The 18,894-nt window shown below is 47.0% G+C and overlaps 1 protein-coding gene and 1 long non-coding RNA gene across 2 annotated transcripts in view; both read right to left on the reverse strand.

Moving 5' to 3' along the window:
• The window catches only part of LOC114872099, a 34,123-nt gene extending 21,191 nt beyond the window's left edge, over window positions 1–12,932 (reverse strand). The window contains exons 1-4 of the long non-coding RNA XR_006829292.1: window positions 11,125–12,932; window positions 10,502–10,769; window positions 2,590–2,773; window positions 2,248–2,521 (exon numbers count right to left, since the gene is read on the reverse strand). This is a non-coding gene — a long non-coding RNA (uncharacterized LOC114872099). The remainder of the gene's footprint in view (window positions 1–2,247; window positions 2,522–2,589; window positions 2,774–10,501; window positions 10,770–11,124) is intronic.
• A 428-nt stretch (window positions 12,933–13,360) lies between these two features.
• Window positions 13,361–18,809, reverse strand: LOC114872080 (medium-chain acyl-CoA ligase ACSF2, mitochondrial). The gene is made up of 8 exons (XM_029178856.2): window positions 18,482–18,809; window positions 17,887–18,397; window positions 16,247–16,430; window positions 15,958–16,167; window positions 15,730–15,864; window positions 14,455–14,568; window positions 14,132–14,368; window positions 13,361–14,008 (listed from the first exon to the last, which is right to left on the reverse strand). Exons 1-8 carry the CDS (start codon window positions 18,579–18,581, stop codon window positions 13,679–13,681), a joined length of 1,821 nt encoding a protein of 606 aa, XP_029034689.2. The 5' UTR covers window positions 18,582–18,809; the 3' UTR covers window positions 13,361–13,678.
• Window positions 18,810–18,894: the final 85 nt, after the last annotated feature.

Here is an 18,894-nt window from a genome sequence, read left to right on the forward strand (position 1 = left end):
GCGCAAAAGGAGGAGGGAAAAAAACGAGGCCGCGACGGGGTGCGAGAGGAAGTTTCGCCGCAAGGCGGCCTGGGACGATCTTTCGAGTTAATCAGGGACCGCCAGTGCCAGACGTCTCGAGCCGAGGATTCGATAGAAAGGAGAGAAGAAGTTTCGGCGAAAGAGTGCGCCGAGAATCTCGCGAAAAGTCAAAGTGCACGAGAAGAAGAGGGTGGCGGCTGAGGCGAGAACCCCGGGCGAAACTGGACGTTTCCTTGCCAGCCTACCTTTTACAACCGAGAAACATCCCTCCGCGTGAACTTTCATTGATTTGAAAGCAAATTTGCAAATTTGAAAATAGATAAAATTCCGTGTTATAGTCGCATCGGTAAACATTTACGTTATGCATCGCGCCTGCCGCAGATTTTTCGCGCGCGTGTTAACAAATTTATGTCAGTGTGGACATGACGCGTCGCATATAAACCTATGCAAAAATGTACGCCACATCCAACGCACGCGATCCACTCGTTGTCGCTTTTTTAAATGACATCAAAGAGTTTCGCGCCACAACGTAACTTTGATCTGGACGTATACGCGGGCGGGGTGATTTTGACAAATGCTTTTTGTGTAAATTTCCACGTAGCGACCTGGCTCGGTTTGTGTATGCAAATATACAGAGGGTTTTAAAAAATCATTCGTAACTTATTGACTTACCCTCGCAGTCCCGAGTCGCATTAAAGCGTATAATTCCGGTATTCCATGAAATACCGATTATTTTGTATTAATTTATGTTTATTCGAAGGGAATAACTATATTTTTTGATAATTTGTTTTTTATTAATTACTAACCACTGAAACTCATCTAATAATCTTCCTTCCGTCTATTTATTTGATACTTTATTTTCTACAGCTACGTTATTACAAAATTATTCTATGATTTAAGATCGGTAGATCGGTATTTCATGGAATACCGGAATTATAACATATTCACTCGGCAGTCGATGATGTAACGAACTCCTAGCTGCTCCGTGTAATCCCTTGGAGTCTGGAGAAGAGAAAATAACGAGTGTGTAAATCGTCGGGCCAGCCCTTCCTCGGCGGGCTTACGCGAGTCGTTATACCGTCGGTACTTTCGTGGCCATTCCGAAGGCGTAATATCCTCGTGATAGACCTAGATCGCCAGCCCTTCTACCCCTCGATAAACTTTGCCAGATGGGTCGAGGACGCGTGCCACGTCGAGATAAAAGATTAGCTCGTAAGCCCGGCGAGAGCCATTGTACGACACGAGGCTGCCTTGCGCCTAAACTTCCCATCGTTCGACCAACCACCCCTCGGCACGAGTGTTGCTACCCTGGCTGCCAGTGACGGGAACAGGTTCTCTCGTGCGACAGGTTCGTCGAAACGAAACGAAAGCGAAGGGTGGGCACCCCATCCGTACCCACGATGCAGTCGAAACCAGGGTAGGAATATTCGTACACGGTCAAGGGAGAGAACGATAGCGGGACGGTATCGAGTGTTATCCAAAGGCTGGTGCTCGAGATTCGTGGCAACGAAATTTACGAGCCTCCCTTAATCATCTTTACGCGGCTCTTTTTTTTTTCTTCTCCCTCCCTATGTTGATCGAACGTTTCCCTTTAGAATCAAACCGAACGCGTCGAGGGGATGACTTCGGTGGAAATATAGTCATCTTGGATAGAGTAATTGAATTAAAGTGAATTGGCGATACTTTTTACGTTGGAGGAGGAGGGTAAAATTAATTAGGATGTTAACATGTAAATCGAGTTGGAAAGCGATTGGCCGGCAAAGCGAAAGTTACAAGCCGAGGGTAAAGTGTATTTAAGTTTCCGCCTTTACCATACGCTCTTGGAACCTATCACCTCGCTACGTAATAAACCTGGAACTACGGCCTTCCAGCCTTTGGACGCCTCCGCGTGGAAAAGAAAACAAATTTCCCAGGCTGCTGGTTTACGAGTAAATCTTTCACAGTTATGTACGTATTCTCTAAAAAGATACAGCCACATCCGTCTGCTATATTTTATGACCGAACCGAGTTACCGGGAATGAAAATTCTCCAACGATTCGTTTATAATCTTTCAGACTTCTCTATTTCGTTGTTCGAAAATAGAGTATTAATTCTGGGGATACTGCTAAAGAAGTTGTTTGCTGTGTTTCGACCGTAATATCGCTCCTCGTTTGTGTATTAAATTTACGGCTCTGAAATACGCGTCGTATATTTAGAAATATCTACTTAAAATCAAAGGACACTCACCGAAGTACTTTGCATCGATGACAAGAAGTTTTGCGGAGGAGATACTAGGCACACATCGACTAACACCCTAGTTTTGCACCAATCTAAATAGTAGCTGCGACCGGTTCGACCAATCGTACGTCAGAACTGAAAGTACGTGTAAGCTGAGATAGGATGCGGCCAATCAGATTGCATTATTCTCGTGGGAGTTCCTGCGATCGGTGAACGGTAGGTTCCTTGATAAATCCTAGATCGATCCACGTCTGCGACAAAATTCTTCGCCATCAGTTTGAACCTGCAGCATCGTTAACGAAAAACGAAATTAATACGCTCTTCGTCATCCTCGTTTCAAAGTCTGTTCACCTTGTTGTTCCTGTTTTACTAGACACCCCTGATGCTCTTCGGCGAAGGCACGTCAAAAGTCCGTAGGTCGTGAAACAGGTGAAACAGCTTTGAGCCTAAATTATTTATCGCCGTAGGCCCCCGTGTCGTGTCTCGTTAATGTTTAAAAACAAAGAACACGGGGATTACGTTATCCTCGAGCATCCTGAAACGTGCCCAACAATGTAAAGCGCATCATCAACGATGCACGCGCTTAAACATTTCCCCGCTTATTGCAGTAACAGGCCTAAGAGCAAAAGGAAATGTAACCCTCTTTTTATTATTATCGCGAATTGTACTAAATAATGTACGCGTTTAACACTAGATTGCCGGAGAAATAGATCCGTCAAAATAGATATAGCACATATGGATTTTTTGAACTAAGGAGTGCGAGGAGAAGGAATTAGTATTTCTATAGATTTCATAATTCTATTAAAAATCAACATATGTTTTAATAAAAATTATCTAAGTTTTTCTATATATATAGCAATTAAATCGTAAATGAGTGAAATTGACTCGCCCCGGCAATCCAGTGTTAAACATTTCCCTGTTTATCGCAATAACAAGCCTAAGAGCGAAAGGAAACTTAACCCCCTTTTTATTATTCCGAATTGTACTAAATAGCATCGAGCCGAGAAGAAACGTGTCGTAAGCGTAACACAGTCTTGCATAGTCACCCACTTTCGATCGTATCCGTATCACGTACCAGCTCGACGACAGTGAAAGGGTAAAAAAAAAAAAAAAAACACTGTCCCGGGTGAAAATACGAGCGGATGAGGAACGGATTGCGGCCGTTCAGTGCCTCCGAACGGTGAACGGGTTCATTGTGTGTACCTGGCCGGTAAAGTCCGGTACATATCGGCTCCTTGTTCGCTTTCGTCACGCTCACGCGTCCCCGTTGATTTTGCAGCAGGGATAGCCAGGAAATTGAAGCGGTTTCGAACGAATCGGGCGAAGCCGGACCGATTAATCGTGAAACGGAAACGATCGTGCCGTCGCACGCGGTTCGCGATGGATAATCGATAAGCACGTGAATTTTGTAACAGCGTTTGCGCGCTCCCGTACGAATCGGTGTATATGTATTACTCGTTAAAACATCCGTCGAATGTATAACGGAAGAGAAACGGTGATGAAGCCCGGGAGCGAATAGAGAGATAGTAAAAAGAGGAAGAGGATGAGGCGTAGGATCTCGCGGCGATCGGCCGGTCTTCGTTCTAATAAATCGAAATTAATTGATAGCCGGTTACCGGGCTAACGAGTCGACGCGACGCGACTCGACGGTGCGTAACCTTCCAATTCGAATATTTTATCGGAACGGATTCGATTAAACGTCACGCGGTGGCCGGGGCATTTGTTCTCGCCCCGGTGAAAATTTCGCAACAACCGAACAACGCTCGTAAACGCGGGCCAACTTGAATGGTAATAACCGTTTCATCGTCGAGGACAATCGATTACGATCGAATCGACATCAGATAATGGTCGTGAAATTGCAAATCGAGGCTGGAGCCGCGTAATTTCCAACCTTCCATCCCCCCAACTGGCTCCACTCGAACGCGATTCTTTTCATCGTTCCAATAACGAGATAATCCGTGACGGCTACCTAATAGAAAGATAGAGATTGTCTACCTTTTTCTCGTCTCTACCGCTCGTGTTCGGTCGCGTAGCCTGCCAGTTGGAAACAGGGAATCTTTTTCATCGTCGAAACAGGCCGATGAATATTAATGGCCCGCGGGCTTGATTTCTAATAAGCAACCAGCCTCGTGACTTTAATAAACCAGCTTTTCCGCCGGTTCAGGCCAGCGATAAATTCCTTACGTTGCGTCATCGAAGCAACGACCACTTGAATCGGTCCATCGTTTTATCCTCCCCCTGTATCGTACTCGTGGCCTTCCACTGTTCTGTAATCGTTACGGGAAAGAGCAGAAAAAAGCGAAGTGGTACGCTTGAAAATTGGTTTGTTCCCGACGGAGAATCGTAAACGACCGCTACTCGTCGTTGGTAGCTTGGATAAATACCGGGGCAAAAGAAAGGAAAGGAAAGAAGTAAAGTAATCGCAAGATACGTTTCACGAGAAAGAATTAATTCATGAGCGTGGGCTTCGATTCCACGGGGGATCGTTCGCGGATACGTCGGCTCGCAATTTGCGCGCATCGAAGTCAGTGCATGAGCTAATGTATAATTTATGCAATACCTTTGGGTGCACAAGTACCGATAACAAAAAACAAAAAGAAGAAACAAAATGATATATAAAAGCGTGAAGCGATAGCGTTGTAAAAGGAATTATAAATTTAACCGCGATAAAGCGAAACGATTCAGAAATCTTTTTGACGCACGGCTCAGTTGAAAAATTCGATTTTTTTTTCCTCCACCCCTCCCGTTTCTCTGTACACTGATTGTAAGTGTACCGATATCGTATCAATTAATAACTGATCACGCATGATGCACGATGTAATTTGACGGTATAAAATATTGAAAGCGGACGAAAGAAACAACTAGCGAGAAGCAAGAAGTCGTTTCTCTTTATAACGTCGTGACCACGATCCAAATGCAATTTCCACCCCCTGCTGGGAATCGAACGACCCTCTCTCACGATCGCGCGGCGTAGTTGAAACGAAAACGAGCAAGGAAAGAGCATTTTTCGTGAAGAAGAGTCGTTCGACTCCGGTCTTCTCGCCTTCTCGGAAAGTACCAGCAGCGTGACGAACAACTGGAAAGAACGGAAGAGGAAGCCGCGTAAGAAAAGTAGCGGGCGAACAGAAGTGGAAGCTCGAAGCCACATAATTTGCCCCTTCGAGTTTCTCGGAAAACTTGGTCGCTTCCGTGCTTTCCCCGTCAACTATTCCTTAACTTCCACCGTCCAGGCTTCGCGCAGAAGCTTTTCCCTGGCACCCGGTCACCCGGAAGGACGGCCACGGCCGAGAATTCAACGACAAAGGCGTCCTCGAATGGGTTAAAAGTTAAGACTTCGAGGGTTCCTAGTTTAAGCGTCGCGGATCGACAACAGCGTCCGAGTTAACGACGAGAAAAACCAGCCCGCTCGCAATTTTATCAGCGACGTATAGAGATCTCTGTATCGACTAAGGCTACGTAGGTGAATGCTAATGTTTGGCAAGTGCATTCCTTTCATCCTGGAGACCCTATTTCGCGACGAAGCAAAGAGACGGAAGGGTGGGCCGAGAAAGAGAGATGGACGCGATAGAGGGAGTAAAAACGAAGAAGAAAGGCGAGCAGGGGAGGTGAAAAAGGGGGATGAAACGATGCTGAAAGGACGAGGCGTAGAAGAGACGAGGGAGAGCCCTTCCGAAGAAATTGAATGCAAATACGTCTGCAATACGTTCCTTCGCTTCGGTTAGCGAAGCTTTCGTCGACTTGGCTGTTTGTCGGTTATTCGAACGGACGGTATGCTTGCACTGGACGCCGCGCGTCTTACGCTGCAGGAAAATTGTAAAATGGCTCGAATGAGGCCGGTACGGACAAGTACGTACCGTATACACGCGAAATCTTTTCGATGGAACGGTCGAGAGGAGGCGAGGCTTCTTTCGTGCCGTTAACTCGTACACGCGGTTGACTCTTTACTAATTCAACGCCCTACCAGGAGAGAAATTTTCGTCGATACCGTTGAACCGTGGAATCGAGCACGTCGAGTTACTCCTACCTCGAAACCGTCCACCGTTCCATGTCCCAGCTTCGAAACTGGAACGGTTCGGTTGGACGGTAAATGAAATAAAAAATTCTTCACGTTTTGCTGATAGAGAAAAATACGTTTAATAAGGCTTCGAAGCTTTCCGAACGTACGTAGGTGCTCTTTGAGAAGGTGGAAAATTATTCCGATAGCCAATCGATGCTGGTATATTAGATTGAGCGAGAAAAGGGACAGTGTTCGCGAACCGACTATTAGAGAGAACGATGATCAAAGGATACAGTCGTCGATCGCGACGTTTATGAGGTTATCTACTCGGTTATTGTCGTGCCTTGGCGCGCGACAAAGGAAAAGGGGTAGACGTTGAAGTAACGCGTCTGGCTGTAAGGAAAAAGGAACGAAAAGAAGAAGAAGAAGAAGAAGAGAAGCGGAGTAAAAAGGAAAGCCGAGAGAGACGAGAGCAGGGAAAATCCGCTTTGGCCGCGGTGTCGTTAGCAGGCTAATTGGAATCCAATCAGCGCGATTAATCGTTTAACGCGTCGTGCCCACGTATCGGCACACCGGTGGCTGACGGTATTTAGGTATTTAATCGTGGGGGGGGTGGTTAAACGGGGGGTAGGTTGCATGGGCGTGAATCAGCGGCTATATTTTACCGCGTGGATCGGAATCGGTATCCTTTGTTTTTCTCGGACCGCAACTGGGCCACGGGAAAAAAAGGAAAAGAGAAGCTGAACGGTAGAGTACCTCTCCAGAGAGAACATCTTTCTCCTGTGGTAGCGCGGGAGCGTAACGCGTCGGAAGAAACGTGCCTCTCTGTCCGACGTCGAATTTCGTTCGTTTACTCTGTGGGAAGCCGCAGTTTTCCCGCTCCGCTTTCCCTCTCTCCCACCTTTCTTTTCCTTTTTTTCCCTTTCTTTTTTTTTAATTCAACCTCTCTTTCTCTAATTCTCTCGTCCCTCCTTCCGTTCTTCCTTTCTTTCCCATACGTTCGTTAATTAAATCCACTTCGTCAGAACGACGACGCGAGCACGCGAAAGAGGTCACCGTCGTCGTTGCGCACAGCTCGAGCGGACGGGGAACGCTGCGTTGCTCGGACCAACGACCGAACGAGGTCCGATTTTTCCGAAAAGCCGCATCGGAAACGCATCGATCGGTAGATGGAGTCCCGCGGGGAAAAAAGGGGAAAAAAGGGAAAAAAGAAAAAGAAAAAAAAAAAGATCCAAAAAGAGGTGGATTGGCGGACGAGCGGAAGGCTAAAGCGGAACGACCAACCTGGACCAGTCGGTACCGCGTTCCACGAGATATCCTCGAGTAATCCAGTTCTCGCGAGTCGAGGAAACGGCTAGCCCGAGGATTTAGCCGATGGAAAATACGAGGAGGCGAGGCGGGGCGAAACGGTGATCTTCCCTTAACGTTCGCCTTTTTCTGTCTCGTAATTCGAAGGAGTGGCACGGGACGATTGGGAATAACGCGGGATTACTAGATGGTAGGGGTAGTCTTTATCCATCGTCGTCGTCGTCGTCGTCGTCGTTGTCTAGTCACCGTCAAAGGAAACGGGAACGCGCGGGCTGATGTAAATAATGCGCGAGCGGAGCGGAGCAAAGGGTGGGTAGGTGCAGAGAACATAAGAAGCTGCGTTGATTTGCGAGAAGCTTGCGGAACGTTGACGAACAAAGGGACGAAGCATAGTGGAGGGTATAGAAGTGTAGAGGAGAGAGAGAAAGAGCCGTGAGCGATTGCCATTTCGTACCTGAGGGTATCGTTGAGCGTTTCAGACGCGAGGAAAGAAGCGGAGACGGGAAGGACGGGGCAGTAAAGAGGGACCTGGTTAAGTGGGAACGAGCAGTGAAACGGAGAGAAAGAGAAGGAACGCGGGACTTTATCGTCGAAGAAAGGCCGGGAAGAACGAGCATGTATCTGCATATAACCCGGTTTCTCACTCTCGCGAACGCGCTTTTACCCGCGCACAGCGGCCCCTCTGCGCCAGAGACGGAGCTGAAACGAGTTCCCTTGGGAAGTGGCCAGCCGTACCCGGACCGTGTACCACCGCTGTAACCCCCGTACCCTCCCGCCGTCAGATATCCAGGAGAAGACCGACCACTCTCGGGAGACCGGACTAGTGCTTCTCAAACACAGGCCAGCCGGCCCTTCCATCCTTCATTAACCGGCTTCTCCTCTCCCAGCTTACCCTTCCACCGACAGTTTTCCTCGAGTGCACCCACGTGCCACGCAAACGTAAACGCAACGAATTCGTGGCCCACCTTTTAAAGCGGACATACCCAATCGCGAAAATCAAAGCGGACATCTGGTTTAGCTACGAATCGTAATATCCTTCCGCAATTTCTCGTCTATCACCTGTTCACCAGGGGGTCGTTCCGGTACCCTATTCTCTTCCATCGACGTTCCCGCGATTCGCGATGCGACCTTGTCGCGAAAGCTCCTCGGTACGAAAACCGCAGGGATAGAGGAAGTTGAAAGGAGACGAGGGAGAGAGCGTCTGGCCGCGTCGCGAGGTTAACGAGCCACGCTTTAATAGGCAAAGTTCCGTCGCGAGTCGTAAAATCGCGACTGTCGGTGACTTTATCGATGCGACGGAAGACAGGGGCAAACGGGCGACGGAGAACGAGCTAGTAGGAACGGGTGAAAAGAGAGAGGGCACGCCGGATGCGAGAGCCAGGCCAGCAATATCGAGATGAGTTATTGTTCGCGGAGCACAATACGCTCAAATATGGAACGAAGCCGAGAAATTGATAGAAAAAATCCGCACGGAACTCCGCCGAAAGGCTTTATTAATTCCAGACCTACGTTTCTGCAAATACGTACGAGCTTCCGAAAAAAAAAAAAATAAAATAAAATAAAATGAAATAAAATAAACAAAAAAAGGAAAAGAAAAATCCATTTAGGTACGCGCGTGATGGTTGGTCGCGCGAACGAAAAGGGGTGTCGAAAAAGGGTCGGCGATGAGATGCAAAAGCGAGAGACGATTCGAACGTTGAACAAGGGCAAACAAGTAGGGGAAAGACGATTGCTCGAATCGTATTAGACGTACGCGAGAGCGCGGCCGCCGGCACACGGCCGATACTAAACAATGTATCGCCATTAAATAGAGTTAAATCGTGGGACGCGGGGACTTGGCCGCCTCTACCCTGGGATCGATACGAAAAGAGAGAATTCTCTGGCTACGGTTCGTAGGGTGGATGGCAGAGAAGAGGGTGAGGTGCAACCACGAGAAAACGCAGCGACAAAGGGAAATGGAGATGGAAAGAGTGGCACAGTAGGGTGAGCGAGAGATCGTGGATGGGGGACACGGTCCCTCGGTCCAAACCGACCGGCACGCTTCCACCTCGCTTTCCTGCCCGATCCACGACGACGTTTGCCCCGGCAAACGGAGAAAAACGTCAGGGACGAATGACTCCTCGTAAATCGATTACGTGGACGGAAAACGCCATGGTTTTCGGTCTAGAAACCCGGGGACCGACGTATACCGATCCGAGAAAGGTTTTATCGTTATCGTTATACTTGTTCGATTATTTCGATTTCTTTTCGAACGGACACACGGGAAAAGGTTGGATCAAGGATATCGAATTCAATGTCTCGAGACGTGAAATATTCGAGATCTATATAGGGTTTTCGAAACATCGAATTCCCCTAGTTAGCGGAAGTAAGAATTCGTCATCGTTGATGCCTGTCGTTCGACCAATTCCCTCGCGCTCGACTCGTTTCCCTTTTGTCCTCGTTTCCGACGCGTTTCCACGGAAATTCTCGCCGGTTTGATGGGAACGCGATAATCTTGGAGCCCTCGCGGGATTTCCGTAGCTACGGTGTACGCGGACAGCCTTACGATTCGAGAGGCAAGGAAAAACTCGCGAACCGAGCTGCTCGTCCACGGATCGTTCTGCCGCTCCATTAAGCTTCTTCCAGCGACTTTTTTCCCCCGGCTAAGCACGGGCAACCGTGATTCGTTGCGCAGTTGCGATTCCCAGCTGTTCGCCATAGTATTTTTCCTCCTTCCCCGACGATCGTTTCGCGAGAGAAAAACCATGTCTTCGCGTTCTGCTACCAGGGACTCCTCGAGTTGTCTATTTTCCTAATAAAAGCCACGTTTCTTTTCGATCGATCTCGCGAGACCAATGAAAAAGGTAGACGCTCTCGAGGGTCGCGATCGTAGCCGGAATAAGAATATCGATCTGAAACACTCTCGCAACCGCGTAACCTCGATTCCGAAGAACGTTACGTGTCTACTATGCGTTCTACCTGGGTCTACGTGTCGCCCCGCGACCTCCACGAAATATTCTTCCGTCTTCAGCAACCACCTCCACCTACGTATTACTCGTCGCTTTTCTCTCTTCTCGCCGACACTCCGGTCCATTCTCTTCGTCCTCCAAGCCGGAAGCTGGAACGTCGTGGAAGGATGAACAACGACGCCGAGACTACTGGCGTCGACTGATTCTCCTTAGCTACTTTACCAAGAAACACCGAGCTCTCTTGACACGCTCGACACTCGCCCGGCTTGATTCAGAACCTGGGGAAATTAGTGACGGGTAGCGTCAAATTATTTCACGAAAGTTTTATCAGGACGTATAAAAATTAGCGTGTTATAAGATATTTCGTACGAACGTTATTAATCATCCGGACAGCTTTCGAAAGAGCAAGGTGTATTTCGCGATTCACGGGTAAGGAAAAGTTCTGGTCGAACAGGATTACCAGGAGGTTGAAATTTCGGGCAGCTGCACGGTGGTGGTACACTTTCGAAATCCGGGCGAAGAATTCAACGAAACGACAACGAGTTTCGACAACGGAGGGAAGGGTGGGAAGAAGGTGGATTACGTTTACGCGGTCGGACTCTTTTATTACGTCGGTTCCCGCGATTCGCGTACCTTTTCATCGATCCAGCCACTGTTCGAGTGTTTGCCCTGCCCTCCAGTTGGCTGCCATCCGTTTTACTATTTGGATATTGCTGTCGTTATCCGGAATAGAGAGGGGTCCATCCGCGCACGGCCACCTTCCAGGAACGGTCGGCTCGCGGGGATACGCGTCGCGGTAGGAAAACCGCGTAAAAGCAACGGGGGAAATGGAAGAAACAGCCATGGCGAATACGGGAAAGAAAACGACGGCGACGATGGCGCGCAACTTCGTTTTTAAGTAATTGCCGACCCTTTCGAGAGCTTTCATCGAGACGAAACGAAAGCTCGCTCACAAGCTCGGCTTTCGTTCGCCGAGCATTCTGAAGTCTCGATTAAGCGATTAAACGAACCACCCCCGGGGGCTGCTGCCGTATTTAATTTACCGCCATTCTCCGCCTACTGCTCTGGAATTTCTTCTATTCTTCTCCTTTCCCGATCGCGCCACCTGTCCTTTTACCTTTCAATTCTTTATCTTCCGTCTTCGCGTCTTTATTGTTCACCGCGCCCCCCGTCAACCTTCGCCGGAAATCGACTCGGCAGAGGGAAAAAACGAATCGATTCCTTTTTCGAAAGGAAATTTCGACTGTTCCGTTATGCATTGGATATCGCGCGATTCGAAATATAATTCAGAAATTTTTAAAAATCATATCGCTTTACCAGCGTTCCAGTCTCGGTTTCAATTCCGTAAAGACGGAGCAATGGCTGACGAAGGAACGGACGCCGCGACGCTGGATCGACGTTTATGGCTGATCATGGAACAGGTTTCTCGATTACGCTGATATTTGACAGCTCGTTAGCTGCTTTACTCGACTAGAGAAATCGTGGTCACGGTCGTCTATCCGAACTGTCGGCCCGGTTGCAGGATGCCACCAATTTTCCCGTACAATTTTCCGCGCCGGATCTGTCTCGCTGAGCCGAATTTACTTCGCTGCCAGTATCATCCCTTCGTTCCCGCCCCGTGTTTCGTGTCCCGTGCTCGTATACATTCTGGACGTTCGCCAAAATTAATTCCTCTGCTCCTGAGACGACCTCGAACCGTCTCTTTCGCGATGATTCTCTCGTTTCTTTTTTTCTTCTTCTACTTCTACTTTTTTCACGACAGAAGAACGTGTGCGAAAACGTTTCGACGCTGTGAGACGTGGCAGAAATCACTTTCGCTCGAGAAGCAACGATCCTGATTCTCTCGAGAGAATCCAGGAAACGGCGTTTCGTCGAGCAAAGCCTTGGAGAACGACGATCGATATCTAATATCTATTCCCATCTGTATCTTTTCAAGAGAAAACGCGCGTTATCTCTCTCCGGGGACGACGCCTGACTGTCCGACTTTGATTTATTTATTTTATAAACGGATAATTGTAGATGAAATGAAACACTTGAACTGAAATTCAGTGAAACGCGTTGAAATCAATGGTCGGGCAGCTGCAGTCTTTTCGTTGCCCTTGAAGAGGATTAAATCACTCTTGTATTATTATTAAAAATCTGTAATCTTATTAAGTTATAAAAACCTTTTGACATTGCAGTCGGAGCAGTTGGGATTCTTTCGTTGACAGAATACGAATGGACGGAGTACGAGGAGACGATGAAACCGAAGAAAGAACGTGAAGGAGAAGGTGGAGGAGGCTGGACAGTGATTTCGTCCATCCCGATAGACGGCGGAGAAAACGGCAGGTGTTCGTGTGCGGAGCAGCTGCAATCACGACCACCATCTGCCGCGGTAATGCACGCCTCTTCCAAGTCTTCCAGTCTTGAAGAAGCGACGACTCGTCGCCCGAGGCATCCATCCTCAATTAGACGCCACCTGAAACACGTGCCCCTCTCGAATCCAACGATTTCGATGGCTTCTTTCTTCTCTTCTTTATCTCCTTCTCTCTGTCTTCTCCACGATGCCCATTTTACCAGTTTCAGCTTCCTATCGTACCGTTCTACGGCTTCCATCCTTTCTCCGCGTTACACGCGTCATTATACTTCGCTTCCTGGTTACGACGACGGTGTCATCGATCATCGATCAACGTTTTTCGCCAGCACGACAGTTGGCGGGCACGAGGCTTTGCGTAAAAGTAAAAAACACCAAGACTGACACGTGCTGTCTTCGAAAATGCGAATCCGAACAAGGGATCCTGGGTGTCGCGTTACCTTCCGCCGTGACCTACAAACCGGTCTTCAAGAAGCTTTTACAAAAGAATTAAACGAAATCATGTAATACACTGTAAAAATTGGAAATAAAATATTATTTCGATATTTATGTTTGTGCATCACTGATTTGGAATAGTTTTCTACCTTGCCAAACACAGAGGAGATGGCTAGAACACGTGGCGCCATCTGTCACAACCGAACGTATCTTCAAGATACCTTTATATGCTCGCGTCGACCATTTTATCTTCACCTCTGCGATAACAGTATCAATAACAAAAAGAAAAAATATAGAAGAACCTTATTTTTAAGTCCGTATCGCTTGCATACGTTTGTGTAAATCGACTAGACAGAGTTTATCTTGTCCTATACACAGCAACGTTTTATCCTTCCAAGATTAGCTCTTAATCGGTATATTTAAACTAGGTGCATCGTGACTGGGTGCCGTAGGGATTATCCCCTTTTCTTCCAATTCTTTCTTCATTATATGCTTCTGTATTTTCCCGCTGGCTGTCTTCGGATACTCATCGACGAACACCACGTAACGAGGTATTTTAAAGGGCGCGATTCGTCCCTTGCAGTACTCCCGCAATTGTTCCTTGGTAAGACTGGCGCCTGCTTGGAGGCGCACGCATGCGCACACTTCCTCGCCGTAGACGCTATCGTAGGCGCCTATAACTTGCGCCTCCAGCATCAGAGGATGCGTCATCAATAAGTCCTCGATCTCCTGGAACACGATTTATAGGATAAAGAAGCAAAATCGAACGATAGAGTATATTCTACCAGTCCTCTAAATAGTTATCACTTTTCAGCAGTAACAACTATAATTTCCTTTACGCCGCGTCTGTACCTTAGGGTAAATATTCTCTCCGCCTCGTATCAGCATATCCTTCAGCCTCCCGACTATCCGTCCGTACCCATTTGATTCCAACACGAATTGATCACCGGTTTTTAGCCAACCGTCTTCGGTCAAAGTTTTTCGTGTGTTCTCTTCGTCCTGCCAGTAACCCTTCATGTTGCAGTAGCTACGTATCCAAAGCTCTCCTGGAGAACCAAATTGTACGGGTGATCCATTCTCATCCACCACCTTCGAGACAAAGAAGAAACATCCGTGTAAGAACGCGACTGGTGATTTTATAAAAGTACAGAGTAATTTTTTTTTTTCTTAATTACCATTGCTTCGACGTGGTCCGCCAGATGCCCAACGGTGTTCTCCGTCAAATGGTGGTCCTCGTTGGGCAACGATTGGAAAATCACCGCCGCTGTCTCCGTCAATCCGAATATCGTCTATCGAAGGTCAAAGAACAGACGATTGGTCGTTTTAGGACGAAGCTAGGAAAGCTCGGTACCCGATTTCGCGAAAGAGAACGTTATTGATCGCAGCCAAGAAACGATATTTCTCCACGCGGAATCGTATTTATGCATACGAACCGAGGAGCTGCCCGTAAGAGATATGTGCATAGATAACGGGCTGGAACGCGACGCGTTATGTCGGGACGAATTAAGTACGAGAACCCGTCGTGTCGACGACCTTCGTCGATTTCCAGCCCCGTCTAAAATCGTGTTAACTTTAAATATTATATATCGTCGAATGGAAAATCCTTCGTTACGTTGTACGATTGATAAATTTAAAAGTCGTTCGATCGTGGTGCTGCGAACAGGTTCACCTTGACACACCGTCGTTCATCATAGGCGCGGTTGCATTTACATCGAAACCATTCGTGAAAGATTAAGATAGCATTGTTAATTAAGACAGCGTAATCAGTCGAATTGCGTCCAATTTTATTCCAAGTAAATTTTATCTAAAGTAATTCCATTTGCAATCTGAAATTTTGCATATTCATACCTATTCAAAAACCAGTAATAATTTAAGAATAATTGTAGGCACTTAAATCCTAATTTCGAAGTTTTTCAATACTACACAGACTCGAGTTTGTTGCTTACTTACCATTGCAAACAATTATTTCTTCCAATTTCAATTTTGACCTTATCTAATCATGTTATATATAATTTACTGTTGTGATAATAAATAAGCGCATGTAAATTTATGATACCGTAACAATGTTAACGTTTGTACTAGATAGAGATCCTAATTTAAATTCTGTAAAAAATGTAACGTATGTAATGAATTATTAATAAATGAATAAATAATAGGTACTTAAAATGAAAGAACCTGTCATTAAAAACGTTGCGTCACTTTGTTATACTTCAGAATGTAAGTAGTAACTAACTTTAATTATTAATATCTTTTAAACAATTAACCGTTTGCCCCCAAAATGGGGTATAGGCGTATCCAGCTCGACGAGCCCTATACGATGGCAGAGTTTCACTAATAAGTGAGCGTAACACTTGGGTAGTTCCCCTCGGTAAAGTTTCAAGACTTCCAATAGGTTCCAATAAAATTTGAAACGATTCGAAAAATTTGACAGAGTTTCAACTGTCCGTTACCTTCATATTGTCGAAACGAAAGCGGTCCCTTATTTTTCGAAAGAGCTCCGGTGACGCAGGTGAACCACCGGTGAAGCCAGCGAACAGAGTTATCGGCGGAGGTTGAAGTCGTTGATGAGCGTCCAGCATATTGATCTATCGTAAACGTCGACATCGTTTATTCGCGCGAACGCTCGAGAATTTTATTCCTTTATCGTGTGACGTCTTCGAATCGCCACTCTTTCTTACCCACATCGTTGGCGTTCCATAAACAACGTTGCACTTCTCTCGAACTATCGCTTCGATCGACTGCACGGGATTGAACGAGCGTCCTTGCAGCACCAGAGTGGTGCCGGCGGTAAACGAGGAAAGCAAACCTTTAACTAACCCAAACGCGTGAAAGAGCGGTACGTTTAGGCAAACCTTGTGCCCGACGGCGAGTTCCGATCTTTTCGCAGCCTGAGAACACCAGAAAGAGTTTGTTACGTCGACGGTTCGATCATGATTAAGGAATATTTGATCTGCCGCGAGATCTTACCTGTATCGCGTTATTCACGAGGGACCAATGCGACAGGAACGCAGCCTTCGGCTTCCCTGTGGTTCCCGAGGTGAATTGTATGTCGGTACCCTCGTAGCAGGATATCTCGTCTTGCTGGGCTGCGATCCTCTCCACCTCGATCTTCGACGCGAGTTCCTCCACGTCGCAGAAACGATGAGTTCCCCTGTATCGATTCGAATATACTTTTATTTTCGTAACTCGTCTCTGTTACAGTCGAAAAGATGTAATTATTTAAATGCAATCAAAGCTCCATTTATTCAAAGTATATTTATACCCAGTTAACTGAACTCCACTGAAGTTTTATTATTTAAACGGTTGCAGAGCGTCGTTTCGGTTATAAGCGCACCACGTATAAATTATGAAATGAAATAATCCAATTTCGTGTACGAATCCACTTATTTAAACGTGAGCTCCCATTATTCGAACAAGAAATCATTAGTACAGGCTGGAATTCGGTGAAAATCCCCTATTATTCGGAACGTTCCCAGTTACCGGTACTGTCCCCTTCGGTATAAATGAAGCTTTACCATAAGTATAGTTCAATTTCGATCACATTAACACGTTTTATCTTCGAATGTGTTATTGTATCGCGGAATACGTATCTATTCCAGCTAGTAACGTAACAGCATCGCTTCTATGTGTACATGTCAGCCGTTGAATCAAGCCGTGTGTGAGGAGCGGCGGCTGACCATTAACCTAATTGCGAATCGGGGATTCCTTTCGCGGATAGAGATTATTAATCAAATCGGCTCGATGATCGGGCAAAAGTTTGAAAGTTACGAGACCCCGGATTGGAAATAGATTGGCCGGACGCGAATGGGCGCGTTAAACGATCAATCGGCCCCCGTTGGTCTTTAAATGACCCGGCACTAGCCTCGAACTCGGCAAACGACTCGACGCAGCGTTTTTCTTCTTCTTTTTTTACCTGGTAACGATCGATCTGCAAATTACATTTTACTTTCCGGATATGAAAAGTGAAAGGGTTAATCGAAGGATCGAAAGAATATGCAGATGCAAGGGAATGGAAACGAAGCGAAAGGGAAAAGCGTGTCGGGTTCCACGCGGATCGTTTACAACGTCTGCGACAAGAAACCCGCTCGAACCAACGATTAAGCCAACAAAGTCGAATGTAGTTTGTGCGTCGTGGATCGTTCAAGCTCGCACGCGATATTCATGAATCAGCGAACCGCGAGCGAAAGAGCGCGAGAATACATTAAAACTACGCCCGGCTTCGACCTCGTCCGATCCAACTTATCACGACGGAACGGCCGGCCAGGACGAATTTACTTCGAAGAGGGGTTTCTCCTCCTCGGCTCGTTTTAATGCTAGCCCGGCTGCGACCGCGTTTCCTAAGGACGAAGGATTTACGTGGCTTCGTCGCCGACCTGTCCCCTTATCGACCCGGAGTTGCCGGATACCAAGGAGAGTTATCGCACCGTGTCCATTCTACCGCTTAAATTAGACGAAATTCCAAGGAAACTCGGATATATCATTCGCGAGAGATAGGCCCCGTCGAGTCGTCCAACCGATTCGTTTCCAGTCCGCGCCAGGATACGCTCGGACGCTTAAAACGCGGCGACGCGAGGCGTTTAGTAAACGTTGATCGAAGGTTTCCTTACGTCACGTGATCCTTCGAATGGATAATTATGTGCTCCAATGTGGGACACGTTTGTCGCGCCTCCAACAGCATGCGTGGATAGTCTTGCATCTTGAAACTGGCGGGAGCTATCACAGCTTTCACGCCAACCTTTTGTAAACAGTAGTTGATCTCGTTCATCTGGTACGTCGGATTGATCGCGACTAGGATCAAGCCCGCTCTGGCGGCGCTAAAGAAGCTCAACAACCATTCGACGTCGTTCGGACCCCACATTCCTATACGATCGCCGGGTCTCATCCCCAATTTGATCAATCCCGCTGCCAAACGATCGGCGCGACGTAAACACTCTGAGAACGTCAGGCGTATATTTTGATGAACGGAAACCACGCATTCTTGATCCGGCCACCTTTCCGCTGCTGTTCCCAATAATTTTCCGATGGTTTCTTCCCTTAACGGTAGGTCCCCTCCGCGGGCTATCCGGGCCAGATTTTCTTGCTGATTGTGATTAAATCGTTTCTCGTTTCGACAACGATCTGCAGAATAAATAATTTCCTAAGTGCTTACGTAAGTTATTATTGTTAGCGCATAATTCATCGTTGTTGCATTATCTTACTCACCGATTAGCGAGTTTCCCGGATTGAAGACGTCTCCTCGATGTACGCGATAGTTGGCGATCGATGGAAAAGACGAATATCTGTTGAACCAAGAGCGAAACATATTGTTGCATAAAAATCTGCTTCAGACGTGGAAGCAAACGAAAGCGTGAGAAGATCAGAGATAAGACAGCAGTCGTGACTACTAGATACTTTTCACTTTGACAATGAACAATGCTAGCCTTTCCATATATAACATGTTCTAATCTCAACTCGTTATCCGTCGATGATTAAATGACTGATAAATAACTGGCAAGTCTGTTTACTATCGCGACTATATGCAAGCAGTCGATTCAAACATCGAAGCATAACTAAGGCCGAGGAATGACGATCCTTGACACTTCTGTAACGCACTCGCTCGACCTTTGATACGTAGC

This window comes from Osmia bicornis, chromosome 3, assembly GCF_907164935.1.
Source record: "Osmia bicornis bicornis chromosome 3, iOsmBic2.1, whole genome shotgun sequence".
Lineage (NCBI taxonomy): Eukaryota > Metazoa > Arthropoda > Insecta > Hymenoptera > Megachilidae > Osmia > Osmia bicornis.

What these genes read in the sequence shown, in the direction of transcription:
- LOC114872080 (XM_029178856.2), bottom strand. Translation starts at nt 18,581, where the DNA reads ATGTTTCGCTCTTGGTTCAACAGATATTCGTCTTTTCCATCGATCGCC. An exon ending in TCGTGAATAACGCGATACAG is followed by an intron (nt 16,168 to 16,246) that starts GTAAGATCTCGC and finishes TGGTGTTCTCAG; the next exon opens with GCTGCGAAAAGATCGGAACT. An exon ending in CGGACCACGTCGAAGCAATG is followed by an intron (nt 14,369 to 14,454) that starts GTAATTAAGAAA and finishes TTTGTCTCGAAG; the next exon opens with GTGGTGGATGAGAATGGATC.